The 18,810-nt window shown below is 45.0% G+C and overlaps 1 protein-coding gene across 6 annotated transcripts in view; it reads left to right on the top strand.

Moving 5' to 3' along the window:
- Positions 1–18,810, top strand: part of MYT1 (myelin transcription factor 1) — a 169,765-nt gene that overhangs the window by 76,712 nt on the left and 74,243 nt on the right. For all 6 annotated transcript variants that reach the window (XM_083618428.1, XM_083618425.1, XM_083618426.1 and 3 more), the window contains exons 3-6: positions 2,091–2,145; positions 4,742–4,772; positions 12,037–12,099; positions 16,320–16,570. In XM_083618428.1, coding sequence (XP_083474554.1) covers positions 2,091–2,145; positions 4,742–4,772; positions 12,037–12,099; positions 16,320–16,570 — 400 coding nt within the window. The remainder of the gene's footprint in view (positions 1–2,090; positions 2,146–4,741; positions 4,773–12,036; positions 12,100–16,319; positions 16,571–18,810) is intronic.

The following is an 18,810-nucleotide window of genomic DNA, read 5'->3' as shown; positions in this document are numbered from 1 at the left end:
TGACTTGATATAAGGCAGATTCTTGTGTTCTACACACACACACACACACACACACACACACACACAAACCAGATGCGTCAAATCATACAGCTGTAGCAATGGAGTGTTTCATGACAGGGTTAGCTAAGCTATCAGGTATGTACTGACCAGAGTAATAATAATACGAGTTCTCAGGAGTGTCCTCGCAAATAGCTATGCTTAACCTGTTCAACCAACCTTTGCAAATATTCCGAACTTTTCAAATGTCGACCTTCGAATCTGAAATTCATATATGCTTTTCGACTGCAAATTTCTACCCCAGCCTTCAAAATTTGGGTGGGTTTTCTTGGTTATTTGTTGGCGTTCCTTGGTTGTTTTGATTTTGCAGGCGTGAAGTGTGAGATCTGTCAACTATCAAATGCAAAATTGCCTCACGCATCTGTTCTCAAATACGGTCAAAGGTCCATTGTCCTGGTGGGTGAAGTCTTGCTCCCACCCTCCTTCTGACAGGAAGTCTCTCTTCCATCCTTTCAAGATGGAATCTCCCTCTTTAACTCACAGAAGTTATTGTTGACTCGCAGAAATAATATTGAAATCAAATATCAAAGTCAAACACCAAGTGTTGAAATGAAATCTTTGGGTGTCAAAGGCATATATCAAATATTTGGTGAATAATCTGTGTATTTGGAGAGTAAATTCACTGCAGCTTTCTGTTGACAGCCATTTGTCAGGATTTCTTTCGGTATGAGTTGTCTTGGGGCTGGGGGTGGAGACCGAAAGATGGTAAAATATCTTATTGGTTCCAAGTTGGGCCTGCATTTCAGTTAGTAGATAGATCTATGTGACCTTACAGTGAATATGCTAATAGTTTCTGAGATTTTGTGATGTCTGTGTAACATAACCAACCGTCAGCTGCCCCAGAAAACGTGGCTCTAGACTCCTGAACTGCACACTGCGATATAGTTATGCTTAATTAATAAATGTACTCCCAGCACTTGGAAGTTACAAATATTATTTATTCATGATGCTGTTCCTTGCTGAGCATCATGTTAGATGTCCCAAAATTAGAGAGGATATTTGAATGGATCGGCCTCTCTAGGTAAAATTTCACTCTGTGCAACCTTAATTGTCTGCTCGCTATAAAGGTCTGCAGAAAATCTGAAAGCGTGCTATCACTTTTCTGGCCCACACTTTAATAGCTGAACAGAGAGAACCAAAGCAAATGTTCTTTCAAAGAAACCTAGTGAAATTTCTGTCAAGGGGAGTGCGATGACTCATTCACACAACCATTTTTTCCCCAGCCTGGTGGATTTTATTTGAGTTGGCATTATCTATCACATCCTGAACATACATGGTTACTGCATCTTGTCTCCATAACCAGAACATTATTTTGTTTGGTTTGTTTTTTTAGTTTCTAATCTGCATCTCTGTGAGAGCATATCCAAGAAAATAGACGCAAAGCTTATACAGTGGTACCTTGGGTTAAATACTTAATTCGTTCTGGAGGTCCGCACTTAACCTGAAACTGTTCTTAACCTGAAGCACCACTTTAGCTAATGGGGCCTCCTGCTGCTGCCGCACCGCCGGAGCACAATTTCTGTTCTCATCCTGAAGCAAAGTTCTTAACCTGAAGCACTATTTCTGGGTTAGCAGAGTCTGTAACCTGAAGTGTATGTAACCTGAAGCGTATGTAACCCAAGGTACCACTGTACAGCAGAAGGTCCAGAAGGAAACAGATGCCAAAACATCTAAAAAATGTAGTCTAGTGGATGCAAGTTTGTCGCACCTCACCCCAGTTTGTGACAGTATGGTTGAGACAACCAGAACATCATGGTAAACCTGTTCACACTTATGGCTTGCCATGTAAATATGTCCCCCCACCCTCGTGTGCCAAACCAAGCCACTGCTTTGCTCCTGTGACATTCTGCCCAAGTGGTGGTCTTCTTGTTTATCAGCCATGAATGGAGGCAGTTTCCCAGACAGCTCGTGTCTTAGATCTTTTCCGCTTGCCTTTGTGCAATCCAAGCTCATGGTTTCCAGGGGCACATTAGCTTTGATTGCAAATTGTTTTCATTAAATAAAATGTTAATTCTGTTGTTGTTTGATTCCAGATGAGTTTAGAGAATGACGATAAGCGAGCACGTACACGATCAAAGGCAATCAGAGGTGAGCACTTTGTGGAATTATGCACTCTGGCAGTTAAACCTGGCTCTGTGGCTCTGTGTGGTTCATCAAAATGCTTCTGTCTCTGAGGCCAACAATCTTGATCTTTTTCTCTCTGTGTGTATGTGTTTAAAAGCTGCACACACATACCCTCCTCAACTTTTCCCAGGAGATCTCTTCAGAGAGTGACTCACAGGGACGCTCAAAACATTTTCAATCCGCATTCTGATTTCCCCTCTCCCTTCCCTCTCCCTTCTTTTAAAAAACAGCCTCGCATGCTTTGCTTCATAGAAATCTTGATAGCTTCAGATCACTTTTATCACATGTGCTCGGCCGGAGGCTTTGAAGTCATACATCTGAGAAAGCCAGAGAGAGACTGTGCATGTTGCAGAAGCAAACAAGGCTGATGTGGTGGGAATTTGAAGACAAATGACTTGATAATTTGAGGCCTGATTGCTATTTATTTTCCGACTTTGAAAGCAAAAATGCCTTGGTGTATTTCACCTGGCAGAGGGAAGAAATTCTGGCAAATTCTGGCAAATATTGCCTTGGGCAAATTAATTGGTTTCTCATTTCTGAGTGAATTGTTCATTGTGAGTGTGTACATTAGGGAGAATATCAACTGAGTGGTATATGTGCATAATAACCAGCCATTGTACACATTCACCAGGCCTCATGGAGAATGTGCACATAATCTGTCCTTAAAGATGGAACTGTACACATTTCCCAGTCAATGCACACAATCTCAAACAGGTCTTGGCGATTATGCATATATTGGCTGAATTTTATACATTATCCAGTCTTTACTCATAATCCCCAGTAGGCTTTGGGGAATGTGTAAAACTAGCCTGCATTCTGTACATTTTTCAGGCAATGTGCACATTCTCAAGTCTGTATGCATAGTCTCTAAAAACCATGCCTTTCTCCACTATCTCTAGTTCAGAAGTCGACCTCATGGGCTGCTTCTGACCCACTGCCTAATTTTATGTGGCCCACAACACATCCTTGCACTGATCAGCCGAACAGTGGGGGGAAAGGGTGGGGCTCCAGGAAAAGAGTATATGTTTTTGCAGGCCAGACGCATTTTCACCCCTCAGCTGTTCCTCAGTCAACTGAGCAGCACAAGGGAATCACAGGGAGAGGAAAGCTTCCTTCCCATGATGCACTATAGCAGCATGGCACAAAGGGACATGGGTGGCGCTGTGGTCTAAACCATTGAGCCTCTTGGGCTTCCCAATCAGAAGGTCGGCAGTTCAAATCCCTGCAATGGGGTGAGCTCCCATTGCTCTGTCCCAGCTCCTGCCAACCTAGCAGTTCGAAAGCACGGCAGTGCAAGTAGATAAATAGGTACCTCTCCAGCAGGAAGGTAAACAGTGTTTCCATGCACTCTGGTTTCCGTCATGGTGTTCTGTTGTGCCAAAATTGTTTTAGTCATGTTGGCCACATGGCTCAGAAAGCTCTCTGTGGACAAAGGCCGGCTCCCTCAGCCTGAAAGCAAAATGAGCAATGCAACAGCATAGTCGCCTTTGACTGGCCTTAACTGTCCTATATACCTTTTTATATAGGAGCATGGGGTCAATCATCATGGGACTCTCACAGGAGGGAAGAGTTGGCTAACGGAGCAAGTTAGCAGTCTCTGTACTGTAATTGCAAGATAGGCTCCTCAAAAGCCAGCTGTAAGTCTCGATCCCAGTGTAAGGTCTCCTCCATAATATGTAGGGTAACTTAGCTGTATTGTGGTATCATCACATTTTCGTACACACACACACACACAAGCAGCCAATAACAGGGAGCATTATGCTATTGGGGCATGAGATAAGTGACCCTACATATAACAGGGGAGGAAATGTAGAGCCCGTGCTATGCAAGCAGAAGGTCCTGGGTTCCATTTCTTGCACCTCCCATTGGAATTAATCAAGTAACAAATGATGGGAAGGTTCTCAGACTGAGATTCTGGAGACCTGCTGCTAATCACACACAAAACTGTTGACAGCCATGTTGGTCTGTTATGGCAGGAAACCCAAATGCCCTAGTAGGGTCATACTTTTTTAGGGCCAACCACAGTGTCCAGGTCATCAGCAAGTTATTATGTTGGCCTGAACTGTTCTTCAGACTAGATGTTTAAAAAATAGAGGGAGGTGAGAAACTGGGGTGGGGTGTAGGGCATGGTATTAAAGCCCTGAAGTCTGAAGGAGTTAATGGTCATAAAATGGAGTCGGTGGGAATTATGCACATTTAATTAGACTAGCCACTCATAGGTGATAAACAGATTGCACTAAGGGTAGACAATACTGGTTAGATCAGGGTTCTTCAATATTGGGTCTCCATATGTTCTTCGATTGCAACTCGACCAGCATTCCTGGTCTTTGGCTAGGGGTGTTGAAAGTTATAGTCCAAGAAAATCTGGAGATCCTGGGTCAAAGAACACTAAACTAGATGGATCAATGGTCTGATTCAGTATAAGGTGGTTTCATATAACGGGGGTGTTGTTTTCGGTGGCTAGTTCCACCTGTAGAAATTGCCAGAAGGGTGACATCTTGTGTGACTTTTCTTTTTTCTGCTTTGTTTTCCTTTTCTTCTTCTCCGTCTTTCTCCACAGTGCCTACAGAACTCATTGGCCAGGAGGTGAGGTAAGGAAATTTTCTTCTCAGCAACTCAGGGCTGATTCACATGTGCGTGTATTTCACCCAATTAACAACAATAATTTTATTATTTATACATGACTCTGAGCTAAATGTGTGCGTTGTTCCCCCCTCGAGAAATATTGTGTCTGAGGTGATGTGAGCTGATATGGAAACTCAGCCGTCTCTGGTGTGGGAGAGGTATCTCACAAATGCCACGCATCATCACTTGGTGTTGCTTGAAGGCAACTTTCATTTGGTCAGGGAAAACAACAGGCTGCCACTTTTTAAATAGGAGATCAACCAACTGGGATTTTAAGGGGTACGTGTTGACTATGTACACACACACACACACACACACACACACAAATATACAGCAAAAGAAACAAATTATGACTTCAAACTAAAACAATGCCAAGGATGCTCATTTGCATCCACTGACAAATAAAGATCTAACCATCAATGCTTTTCAGTCCAATCAATTTCTTTCTAATATAATAATTTTTATTAAGTTTTCAATTTTACATTTCAAAATAAACATTTTACAAACTTTAAAATATCCAGTGACTTCCCTTCTTCATTTTACATATCATACATTCCGGCACATTTTACTGTAACCATTCATATCAGTTTTCCCCTTTTACATCAATAAAATATTATTTACACCTCTGAATTTATCTTAATGCTGCCAGCGTTTTCAGCTGTGTACAGTTATTTTCCATATAGTCAATAAATGCTTTCCAATCTTCTTTAAATATATGTTCTTCTTGCTCTCTTATTCTATGTGTTAAATCTGCAAATTCTGACAAGTTGCCAATCCTCTTTAGTTGGGACTTCACTCACTTTCCATTTTTGGGCTAACAAAACATGTGTCACAGTTGTTGCATACATAAATAAACTTTTCTGACATCTAGGGATTTCTGTCTGGGTTATTCCCAGTAAAAAGAACTCTGGTTTTTTGGGGGGGGGTGTAATTTTAAACATTTTTTTCCAACTCATTTTTTTCAAACCATTTCCCAATATACTTTTACCTTTTCATATGTCCACCACATATGAAAAAAAGGTTCCCTTGACTTCTTTACACTTCCAACACGTATCTGATTCTGTTAGATAGATCTAAGCCAACCTACTCAGAGTTAAATACCATCTAGGGATCATTTTTAATTCTATTTCAGTGAGTAACGTGCAGTAAATTTCAAGTCACTTTTCCAAAGTTTCTCCCAGAGGTTGAAATCTATATTGTGTCCTATATCTATTGCCCAGTGTGTCACTGAAGCTTTCACAAGTTCATCTTTTGTTTCCCATTCTAATAAAAATTTACACATTTTAGACAGAAGTTTATCCTTATTTTATAAAAGTTATTTTTCAAATTGTGAGCTTTGGTCCAAAAATCCATTTTTAAATTCTAATTGAAACATATTGTATATCCAGTGATATTGTAGCCGATCCGTAACTTGGCTCCTTACATTTTCCATTGGTTTCAGTTTGGGTTCTCCTCCTATAAAATCCAGCAGTTCCCTGTAGGTCGCTCACTGTCTATCCATATTAACTATCTTAATTGTAATTGCCTCGATAGGAGAAAGCCATAAAGGTGTTTTTATTTCCAGCAGATTCTTATATTTCTCCCAGACTCTATACAGATTCTTCCTAAGAATGTGGTTCATGAAACTCTTATAAATTTTAGCCTTCCCATATAAAAGACATGCATGTCAGCCGAATTTTAAATCTTGGCCTTCTAAATCTAAACTGTCTGCATTGTCCAATACAATCAATTCTTTTAACCAACACGAACAAGATGCCTCATAATACAATTGCAAATCTGGTAGTACAAAGCCTCCCCTTTCTTTTGCATCTATCAGTATTTTATGTTTAATTCTTGGCTTTCCCCCTGCCAGATCAATTTAGAGATATTTTCTTTCCATTCTTTGAAGCAGTTTGAATTATTTACAATTGGAATTGACTGGAATAAAAACAGCATCCTAGGGTGTATGTTCATTTTAATGGCTGAAATTCTACCTAACAGGGAGAGTTTCGTTCTCCCCCATATCTCCAGCTCTTTTTTGAACCTCTTTCCACAATTTAATATAATTATTTTCAAATAGGTTGAGATTCCTTACTGTCAGCCAAATTCCCAAAAAATGGATCGTGTTGGGGTGGCCATAGCTGCACACTGCCAGCCATCCGGGGGGGCGCAACTCTCCCCCATGCCGCTGTGGGAGAGCGATCCCTGCAGAGGCTTGGGAGTGAAGTTGCACCCCTCCCAAGCCTCCTCGGAAGGAGAGGGATCCTCACAGAGGCTTGGGAGGGAAGCTGCACGCCCGCCAGCCATATGGTTGGCGGGGCGCAGCTTCCATCCTAAGCCTCTGTGGGGGTTGGTCTCCTCCCGAGGAGGCTTGGGAGGGAAGCTGCATGCCTGCCAGCCTTATGGTTGGCGGGGCACAACTGGCGGGCGTGCAGGGAAAGGGGAGGCCGCTGGCAAAGCCGAGCAGCTCCCCCACTTGCTGGGGCGCCCCTGAGAGGCTGGCGCCCTGGCGCAACGTGCCACTAAGCCCTATGGGAAAGACGGCTCTGCCCTCATAGTCCCTTCCAACTCTACAACTCTACGATTTTAGGTGGACAAGTCAGTTTAGGGCAGCTTCCTACGCTTCTATATTCTTCCTGTGCTCCTCAAGCTGATCATGCACTGAGCAGCTTTAATTTCTGAAGCAGGAGGGGCACAAGAAATGCCTTGGTGGATAAAGGGTGCCAAGCTCTGCTATCCCCCCAGCCAGCCCCAAGGGAAAGCTGTCGCCTCTTCCTCGCTGTTAGGTTGGCCAACTGCTCATCTGAGTATTAGCCTTTCATAACCTGAGGCTGAATTGTTTGGTGCTCTATAGCATTACCCGCACTCACCAGGGGCAGCACGGGAGAAACAGAAGCAGCCCTTGAAGAACTTAACACAGACCTGAACTCGAGAGCATACAAATTATAGGCTCACAAAGCCACCGAGCACTGTTAGAAGCACACCGAGTGTGAAGGTTCAAGTGAGAAGAGCTCCGTAAGCACAGCACAAATGATACAGGCTGTCTTTACTCTCCCCTTTTGATTAGAACGCTTCCTGCATCAAAGAGTAATTGGACCTTATGTGACCCAGCTTCCTAGGGTGTTTCTGCTCTGAGAGCCTGCTGTTTCTCTCTCAAGATACTGGGTTAGAGAGCGGCAGGCGTACCACTTGCCTACGTTTTATTGCTGAACACATGAGTGGAGGTGGTAATTGAAGCTGGCGACATATTTAAGGGGCAGCTCGGAGGGCCTGCACACAGCCATCACTGCAGCTGTCCTCTAATTGCCTGATTAACTGGACGATTAATCGACTAATTGAAGCCCAGGCTGCGTCTGCATGACAAAAGGAGAGGAGGCCATGGTAAAAGAAATTAGCAGTCTTCCAAGAAGTAAGGGAGAAATATCCAATGGGTGATGGATGTGAGTGCCCTTGCAGGACAAGGAGGAAGATGGTCTAGGCGTGCAGCAGAATGAGGGGAGTAGAATCCCAAGGTGTTGGGGAAGACTAAGCAAAGTGCCATTTTTGAAGGCTCCCCTACGATGGACAGAATAGGTTTCTTTTTATGGAGGCACAATTGCATGTGTATTGGGAGCACAGAGGTGGTTCCTGTCCTGGAGAGTGGCAAAACCTGGAGGTCACGTGGTGATTTTATTTTATTTTTAATAAGATCTCCAGCCACAATCATGCCCAAGTTGGGCGCAAAACAATAGTTCAGCAATGCCTTTTCACTGGTAGCTTGAACAGGTTCACGGGAAGAATGAGATATTGTTCTTAGACTTAGAACAGTGCCTGATTTGTAGAAAACAAATACACAGATGAAGATACAACATGAAACTTCGGGGCCATGAAACCCCCTACATTTTATTCAGCTTACAGACTTTCCTACGGGTTATGAGAAAAATTTCCATTCATTTCTTGGAAGCCAGTCCTGGAAATGCAGCAGCTCTGCCTAGCCAGGAAATCTGGCTGTGATCCTGCCTCCAAGTCCTACTTTAGTTGATCACCAATGCAAAACTATTGCCCTCTTTCCCAGGTGCCTTCCAAATGGACTTACTATTTTTGCACTGGAGCCCAGACTCAGGTGCTCTCCCCTACGGGAGGATGAGGTGGTTATGGGGAGAGAGAGTTGAGATTGGGCCCTGTGGACTATAGCCTGCCCTCTTTCCTTCAGCTCCCCAATGTAAGACTTAATTCATTCCCCAAAGACCACAGCAAACCCTAGAGACTTTGTATGAAAATAAAAATCAGGGTTTTTCCCACCTGCTTTTGTTCATTCAGTTCAAGTCACAATGTAGTGAAACAAAAGCCCCTTTTGCTTGTTCCACTGGAAGCACTTACAGAGAAAACTGGATCACAGCTGCTGCCCCCGTCATACATGCATTCATGCGAAGGTCCCAAATTACCAATGCATGTACTTACTGTATGTATGTTGCCTTTGCCCATGCAACTGCAAACCCTTAAACAGGCAAGTTGAATGACTGTGTGGACAATGCCTATAAATGTACAGTTTATATGCATGCAAACTTCAGCCAGATGTGCACGGTCAGCAGCAGCAAGCAGATGTGATCCCCATTTGTATACGCCAGGGGTCAGCAAACTTTTTCAGCAGGGGGCCAGTCCACTGTCCCTCAGACCTTGTGGGGGGCCGGACTAGATTTTGAAGGGGGGGGAATGAACAAATTCCTATGCCCCACAAATAACCCAAAGATGCATTTTAAATAAAAGCACACATTCTACTCATGTAAAAACACCAGGCAGGCCCCACAAATAGCCCAGAGATGCATTTTAAATAAAAGCACACATTCTACTCATGTCAAAACATGCTGATTCCCGGACCATCCACGGGCTGGATTGCGATTGCAATTGGGCCGGATCCGGCCCCAGGCCTTAGTTTGCCTACCCATGGTATACGCATTGCCCTTGTTTACACATGATGCTAAACCATGCTGGACTAGATGGGCTATTGGCCTGAGTTATGTTCTTAACTCATGGTTTGCTAAACAAAGCATGTCTCAGTGTTATGTGAGAACCAGGTCAATCTGTTGAACATGTGACAGAGGCTCAAATTCACCATTCTTGAAGCATGCAGTAGACTTCAGACTTGCCTCCCTCTTCTTCAAAGCGGCCACAAACATAAGCTTTTAATTCAGGTGAGCCACAGCTGATATCACCCAGAAGCTCAGGGTCCCAGGGTCCAGCTACATTTAGTGTGTCTGGGGCAGCCTATTATGCTGCAATCTCCAGTCCTGAGGGAAGGCAATTAAAATTAAATAGACTTTTACAATCATCGGAAAAGGGCAAAAAGAGTAGGCAGAAAGGTGAGCTGGTCCAATTGTTATGGGAGACAAATCTGTTGTTCATGGAGGTTAGAATTATGGGAGTGCATTCTGTATGGCAACAAGGCTGTATTTAATCGCATTTGCTCAGGAGTGGAACATATAGAACATTCCCATTTCACTGGAAAGGAAACTATTCTTCTCAAATCCTGAATCACCTACATATAAGTTGGACCTTATGAATATTCACAGAAGAACTGGGGTAGTAATTGGCCTCAGAGGAGGAAGCACAGTGGGAGCATCAAACAATCTTGATGTAATCATTGTAACCACATCATAAATACCACAGTCATGCGTATCTGAACATCAGAAGTAGTTTTGGATGTATGAATGATTTCAGGATCCAGCACTGAAAGACATAGAGCTGCGGAGGAAGTCCAGTTGTGTGTGTGTGTGTGTGTGTGTGTGTGTGTGTGTGTGTTGGTAATAAATAAATAAAAGCACCATCGGTAGGAGGTGAGTGCAAGAGTTGTCTGGTTTTAAAAGGCTTGCTTTCACACATGCAAATCTTTAATTAAACCTACTCATAAAACTATAATGAACCGTTCATTTAATTAAATGGGGTGAGTCATTTCATTAATTTTTAGCAAACTGCAGAGCTGCTGTGTTGCCCTCATCTGCTGGAATTCAAAGGGAAGAGATGAACTGTTTAAAGGAAATTACCGTATTTTTCGCACCATAGGACGCACTTTTTCCCCTCCAAAAATGAAGGGGAAATGTGTGTGCGTCCTATGGTGCGAATGCAGGCTTTCGCTGAAGCCTGGAGAGTGAGAGAGGTCGGTGCGCACCGACCCCTCACGCTCTCCAGGCTTCGCACACCTCTCTGCAAGCAGCGGGAGCCCAGCGCTGGGCTCCCGCTGCTTGCGGAGACTTGCCTGCATGCCGAAGCCTGCGCGCGCTGAACTCAGCGCGCCCAGGCTTCGCGGACCTCTCCGCAAACAGCGGGAGCGCTCCCGCTGCTTGCGGAGAGTTGCCAGCATGCCGAAGCCTGCGCGCACTGAGATCAGCGCGCCCAGGCTTCGCGGACCTCTCCGCAAACAGCGGGAGCGCTCCCGCTGCTTGCGGAGAGTTGCCAGCATGCCGAAGTCTGCGGGCGCTGAGATCAGCGCGCCCAGGCTTCGTGGACCTCTCCGCAAACAGCGGCAGCGCTCCCGCTGCTTGCGGAGAGTTGCCAGCATGCCGAAGCCTGCAGGCGCTGAGATCAGCGCGCCCAGGCTTCGCGGACCTCTCCGCAAACAGCGGGAGCGCTCCCGCTGCTTGCGGAGAGTTGCCAGCATGCCGAAGCCTGCGCGCGCTGAGATCAGCGCGCCCAGGCTTCGCGGACCTCTCCGCAAACAGCGGGAGCGCTCCCGCTGCTTGCGGAGAGTTGCCAGCATGCCGAAGCCTGCGGGCGCTGAGATCAGCGCGCCCAGGCTTCGCGGACCTCTCCGCAAACAGCGGGAGCGCTCCTGCTGCTTGCGGAGAGTTGCCAGCATGCCGAAGCCTGCGCGCGCTGAGATCAGCGCGCCCAGGCTTCGCGGACCTCTCCGCAAGCAGTGGGAGCGCTCCCACGGCTTGCAGAGAGCTGCCTGTTTGGGGGCTGGGGTCGGGGGAAGCTCGAGCTTCCCCCGCCCCAGCCCCGCGCCTGGGGGAAATATAATTTTTCCCCTTTATTTCCCCCCCAAAAAACTGGGTGCGCCCTATGATCCGGTGCGCCCTATGGTGCGAAAAATACGGTATCTTTTCTTGCATGGGGTATTTCAGTGGCTCCTTTGTTTTTCAAATGCACATGCGACTTGTTGGCTTTTGTTTAAACACGCTACACACTTTGATTTCGAAAACTTTGTTGTTGTTGTTTTACCCCTTGAAGTCATGCCTGTTTTTGTTTCTTGGTTATGTCACCCTCCTAACTTAGCTGCCCTACTCCAGGATGTAACGGATCGGGACACATCCGGGGGAAGTACGCAAGACACAGGAGGTGAGTTTTGATCACGATCACCAACACGGCTGCCATTGTTGCCATCCTCATCAAATCCTCCAACCTGTCACATCTGGAAGACATTACCTATGCCCTGTGTTTCTTCCTGACCTTTCAATTCATTGCATGCTGATTAAGGATGAGCAAATCTGTCAGTTTCGGTTTCTCTCAGTTTCTCACTTTTTCAGTCTTAAATCCAGGCCTCCGTATTAGTTTGTGATATTTATTTTTTTTAAGCCTTCGTGAAAATTCGTCAACATTTTGATGCCGATTTCTCCTAAGACACATTGTTGTATGCAATTTTGCCTGATATACGAAATATTTATTGCAAAGCATATTTTCCCAAACATAATGTATTTTTGTATGTTATTCTCACAGATGTTATTTCTATGCACACTTTAGCTTAGTCCATGCATTTCTGTGCACACTGCTTGGCTAAAGAACCACACTGCCAAATTCAGAGAAGTGTAAATATCAAAGGATGAATGGGTTATAGTCTGCATATTGTTTCAGAAAGTGCAAATTAGATAGATTTCACTTTTAAATACAAACCAAATGCCTCCAAACTGTCTTGGGCTTCTCCAATATCACACTTGATGATAGTAGTCCATCCAAACTTTCCAATCAACAATGGGGGCCATGGATAGGTTAGAGGGTTAGAGATGGATATTTTTGACTCAGGAATTATTGATAGAGTTTAATGAAATAAAAAAATTATGCTATGGACAAAGTTGATTTGGAAAAGTGTTTCTTCCTCTCTCATAAAACTGCAGCTTGGGGTCAGCCAATGGAATCTGTTCAGGACAGATAAAATGCATTACTTCTTCACACAATGCACAATTCACCTGTGGAATTCACTGCCACACATGAGGATGACAGCCACTAGCCCTAGATGGGTATAATAATAATAATAATAATAATAATAATAATAATAATAATAATAAATTTATTTATACCCTGCCCTCCCCAGCCAAGACTGGGCTCAGGGCGGCTAACACTAGATATAAAACAATTGATTGAAATACAACTTTAAAAACAAGATTAAAATACAACCTTAAAATGCAGCCTCCATTCAGTAGAAACTCAAATCAAAAACTTTTTTGGGGAGGAAAACGTCAAGTCTTCACCAAGGCCAACTATCCAGACTGGTCCTACGTGGGCCAGAAAAAAGCCAGGGAAGTCCCCAAGTTGGAGTTCCATCACAGAAGGAGAAAGGGAAAAAAGAAAGAGGGGGAGGGAATCAAATTGATTCCAAGCCAAAGGCCAGTCGGAACAACTCTGTCTTACAGGCCCTGCAGAAAGAAATCAGATCCTGCAGGGCCCTGGTCTCATGAGACAGAGCGTTCCACCAGGCCAGAGCCAGTGTTGTAAAGGCCCTGGCTCTGGTTGAGGCAGGAGACAAATTAGCAGGAATATAAAAACACAGGAAGCTACTTCATCCTGAGTCACACTGTTGGTCCATCTAGTTCAGCTGACTTGCAATGGCTCTCCAGGATTTTGGGCAGGGAACATTCACATCCCTACCTGGAGATGCTGGTGATCAAACCTGGGACCTTTTGCATATAGGTCAGATGCTCTGCCACTGAGCTACAGCCCCTGGAGGCATTTTTTCTATCAACGGCTGGTAGACATGAGAGCCTCCATGTTCAGAGCTAGCATAGCTATGAGCACCAGTTGCTGGCAGTGAGGAGGACTGTGGTTTCTGCACCTTCCTTGTGGACTTCCAAGTGGCTGGACACTGTTGGAAACAGGACGCTGAACTAGATGGAAATTTGATCTTCTCTGGCAGGGATCTTCTGACATTCCTGTGTTTTCTGGTAATCACTTCTGAGATCTTTAACAGCTCTGGGTACCAAACTGTGTGGTTACTAGGCAGCCACCAACTGCTTTGCCTTCCCCTTTTCCAGTACGGAAAAGAAGTTGTTCTGTGGCTTTGAGCTTAGCGATGCTAAAGGGAAGCAACAGCATTCCTTGCTGTGGACCTCAAGTCCCTGGAGCCTCAAAACAACTTTATGGGGTTGGTCTTGAGCTAGCATTGACCTCTCTCCAGATATTCTGGTATCAAGTCTCCAACAACAGTGACAGCTGCACTGAAATTGCTATGGTGTGAAATTTGGCATGTCACCTGACAAGTGACAGCTTGGATACCTATCTCATTTAAAGCCAGCTCAGGAGACCTTGAAGAACTGGAGATCAGTTTATATATAGGGGAAAGGTTTAAGTGCAAAACAGTTTGTGCTACTCAAGAATGTAAAGCATGGGGAGGAGGGCTAACTTTTTTATTCACTAGCGCCATTTATCCAACACGGTGCTTTGCAAAGAAAAGGTTTGCAAGGTCCCTGCCCCAATGAGCTTACACTCTTGTAGACATAGAAAAACAACGTATGAAAAGGATGAAGCGTGGGATATGCATTTATTTCAATTACACATACTTTGGCTCAGTTATAGTACAGTATCAGGAATACAGTGGTACCTTGGCTGTCAAATGTAATGTGTTCCGGGAATCCGTTTGACTCCTGGAACCATTTGAAAACCAAGGCGCAGCTTCCGATTGACTGCAGGAGCTTACTGTACTCTAGCGGAAACCGCAGAAGCCGCATCAGATGTTCGGCTTCCAAAAACCGTTTGCAAACCGGAACACTTACTTCCACGTTTGCGGCGTTCGGGAGCTGATTTGTTTGGGAACCAAGCCATTTGACAACCAAGGTACCATTGTACTACTACCATGGCACAAATCAGAGAGTGAGGATTATCTGTTGCACCTTGACTTGTGTACTTTGGGTGGCATGTGTGAAAAGGCTCCAATGAAGGTACTATATACAGTGGTACCTCGGGTTACATACGCTTCAGGTTACATACGCTTCAGGTTACAGACTCCGCTAACCCAGAAATAGTACCTTGGGTTAAGAACTTTGCTTCAGGATGAGAACAGAAATCGTGCAGCGGTGGCACAGCGGCAGCAGGAGGCCCCATTAGCTAAAGTGGTGCTTCAGGTTAAGAACAGTTTCAGGTTAAGAACAGACCTCCAGAATGAATTAAGTTCTTAACCCGAGGGACCACTGTACTCTCCAGTGAGCAAGCAAATGAGGAGAAATTATCTTTGTCACTAGTGGCCCAGGCACAGCAAGGGGAGCAGAATACAATCAGAGAATAAGAAGATCCTGCTGGATCTGGAAAACAGAAGCAGGAAGAAGGGCTCCTTCCTTCCTCCCCGAGCATCTCTCATGGAGTTTAGCTCCAGACTCATTACATCAGCTAGAAACAAAGGGAATGGCTCATTTCATGCCTTCGAATTGTTTCAATTAATCAGAGAGTGACAGTTTCATCACATGTCCAGAATGAAGCCATTACCTAAACATTGCAAATGAAGACACATGTACTTCAGCCAGTCTAGCCGGTTGTGTGGCGAGTTCCCGCCTCCCCCTTGGAAATAAAGACACAGGACACCAGTATTTTAGGCTAATAGGCCACAACTTTATTGATTACAGGAATTGAGCGGTATTGGCTTAGGCATTGGTCCTATCGTCTAACCGGCTTCAGCCTGATTGCTTGAAGACTGGCAAGGGTTAACCACCAGTAGGGGGAGTCCTGCTGATGCAAATCAACTAGGAGCTCCCCCGGGGTCACCGATCGGGGGCGTGCCTTAGGCCCACACCTCCATAGGCTTTGGACAGGGCAACGCCCCCCGGAATCCTTTATTGGACTACCCTTCAATATGCGGGGCAGGTGATGGCACTTCCTCCCCCCACTCATCTGCATAACAATACCCTTACCAATGCCTAACCGCCAATGCCGAGGAAGTGATGATTTGCTACGAGATGGGCGACAAACCAAATGGCTGGTGCCAATTTGCCAAGTGGAAAAATTTCCTACCAAGCCCCTTGATGGCAACCAACCAAAGTCCTTAGCAGTGTCAGAGAGCCCAACCTAAAGGGTGGGAAACCAGAGCAGCTGGAGCGGAGAAAGAGGGAAATCCTCGGCCACGCCGGCCCTAAATAGCGCGGGCCAAGCCTCCCGGGCCAGCCGATTGGCTGGCAAGGGAGACGACGCGGCCGAGGATTCCCTGATCTCGCGGGGGCTGCAAGCCAGCCCCCGTACACATGGGGGGAGGGCATAAAGCCCGCAACCCCACCTCCTCTCCAGCTAGGAAGTGGCTTTAGCTCTCGGGATGCCAGTACATTACAGTGACAAAGCTCTCTCCCCCCCCCTTTTTTTTTTAGTTTACAAAGTTGCCCCCTCGCAAAGAAGAGGAAACTTCAAGGTGCAGAAGCAGAACATCTGGCATCCAAGAGGAAATCCCACCCACTTAAACTAGCCCTCGATGAAGGCTACAGCATTGACAGCGATGGCAGCGAAGAGGCAGAGGCGAAAGAGGAGTCTGTGACGGATGACTCCGAGGGCACGCTGGAGGAGGAAGAGGCAGAAGCAATAGACCAAGAGGAGGCCTGCAGCAGCTGTCCACCGGAAGAAGGTGCCTTATTTCATTATTGGCTCGACTGCAAAGATTTATTTCATGGGTAGGAATAAGAAAGGGAACGTTGACAATCGATAGAGTGAGAGCTCCTCTAAATAATACGTAGATGCTGTCATGGTAGGCATAGAGGACATGCTAGCCAAGGAAGCGAGACATAAACTTTATCAGCTCTCACAAATCTAACAGGAAACTCCTGACTCCACCCAGAAGATGCAACTAAGTCCAGTGCCTCCTAGTGACTAAACTATATAATGACACTATCCACATATTTCATTTGGTTGGAAGTCACTTCAGGTTGCCTTGGGCAAGATAAAGCAAATAAAGATAACAAATTTTAGTAGTAGCAGTAATATTTTTTTTTAAAAAAGGAACATTTGATGCTTCAGGTATTCAGCCACGAATCTCTAAACCTGAAAGGTTTCTAAATAACTCAACCAGAGGAAGGTACAGTCTGAGTAGTAACATTGCTATGGGTGGAATGAAACTCACTGGGTGATCTTGGGCCAGTCACTACCTCTCAGCCTAACCTACCTCACAGGGTTGTTGTGGGGATTAAATGAGGAGGGGGAGAACTCTGTATGCCACCTTGAGCTCCTTGCAGGAAAAAGTCAGAAAGAGCTGCAATAAATAAAATAAAATAAACTCAACATCATGCTATTTAATTTTAATTACTTCCAATATTCACGAGACCTTTGGTGCCTATTTTGCACTATCCACGTTGTGCCTGGGGGCCAGAGGGGGAGACAGACATACCTTTCGCTTGACCCTAGTTACAGTAATGGTACTGCCGTATGTGCTTTCAACATGTTACCAATCCATTAGCACCTCTTCTGTCATTAGCCACTAGAACCTTTTCATTAACTGCAATGGGCACCAGTTCACCCAAAGACTCGTTGGCACAGCAACGAGAGAACTATTGGCAATAACCAAAGTTATTGCCATGCTTAGCTTGGGGAGCCCAGATTCATTGCTTTCCCCCATGTAAATGAAGGCGACGCTGTATGTTTCCATTGACAACATCCTTCCGTGTGATATTTTCCCCACATAAATATCAGTCTAGAGAGGCATTAGACAAAGCACACAAGTATCTAGTTGATGACTTCTGGAGGCATCCTGGGGAAAATAAATGTCAGGCACTGATGTTCATCTCATCAGAGGGAACAGTTTTAGGAAAGAAAACGGTCTGTTTACCTGCCATGGCTGAATGCTATAAATATGGCCACACCAGGAGTGTAATAGCAAGGCACGGGTTTCAATCAAACCTTTAAAATGGGCTATTTAAATGTTTATGTGGGGGGGGTCCCCCAGCTATTTCTTCCCTGCTTAAGTTGGGTTGCCACTTTTCAAAAAGTGGGGGGGGGGTTGGACATGGGTTGCCATATGTCCAGATTTTCCCGGACATTTCAGCAATCTCCGTCCGGTCACTGATTCTAACAGCAGAATCCCAACGATGTCCAGGAAATTCTAGATGTATGGCAACCCTAGCTTAAGGGCCAAAACCCCAAGTCACAACAGAATATGGCACCCAGCCTGCTCCAGACCAGCTACAAGAGAAAACAACAAAGACCTAATGAAGAGAGCACAGGAAAGGTTATATTTTCTGAGAATCCTCCGGAAAAACAATCTCTCAAAGGACCTGTTGATGGCATTTTACCATTGTACTGTGGAGAGTGTATTAACGTATGGTCTGTGTGTGTGGTTTGGGAGCTGCATGGTCAGGGGAAAAACAATGCTGTCCAGGGTTGTAAAAACAAAAAAAAATTTTTTCTTTCCAGTAGCACCTTAAAGACCAACTAAGTTAGTTCTTGGTATGAGCTTTCGTACACGGCTACCTATCTGTAACAGGGTTGTAAAGACTGCAGAGAGAATAATTGGGTGCACTCTTCACACCTTGGATCAAATCTATGCTGTCAGGTGCCATAAGAAAGCTGCAAAGATAGCGCAGGATAGTGCGCACCCCGGAAATGATCTCTTTCAGCTTCTGCCTTCTGGAAGAAGGTACAGGGTTATAAACACCAGGACTAGCCGCCTGAGAAACAGTTTCTACCCAAATGCAATTCTGGTTCTAAACACAGTATAAGGAGTCTCTATAGTATATTGTATTTTTAAATGGGGTTTCAGAGTTTTTAGGGGTTTTTGGAAGTCTTATGTAGATTTTTCAATTTCATTGTTCTGTATGGGACAATGACAATAAAGATATTGTATCATATCATATCGTATCAAGAAATAATTGCCAA

This window comes from Podarcis filfolensis (genome assembly GCF_964270895.1).
Source record: "Podarcis filfolensis genome assembly, chromosome: 6".
In the NCBI taxonomy this organism is placed as follows: Eukaryota; Metazoa; Chordata; class Lepidosauria; order Squamata; family Lacertidae; genus Podarcis; species Podarcis filfolensis.
This window is presented reverse-complemented; position numbering and strand designations above follow the sequence as displayed.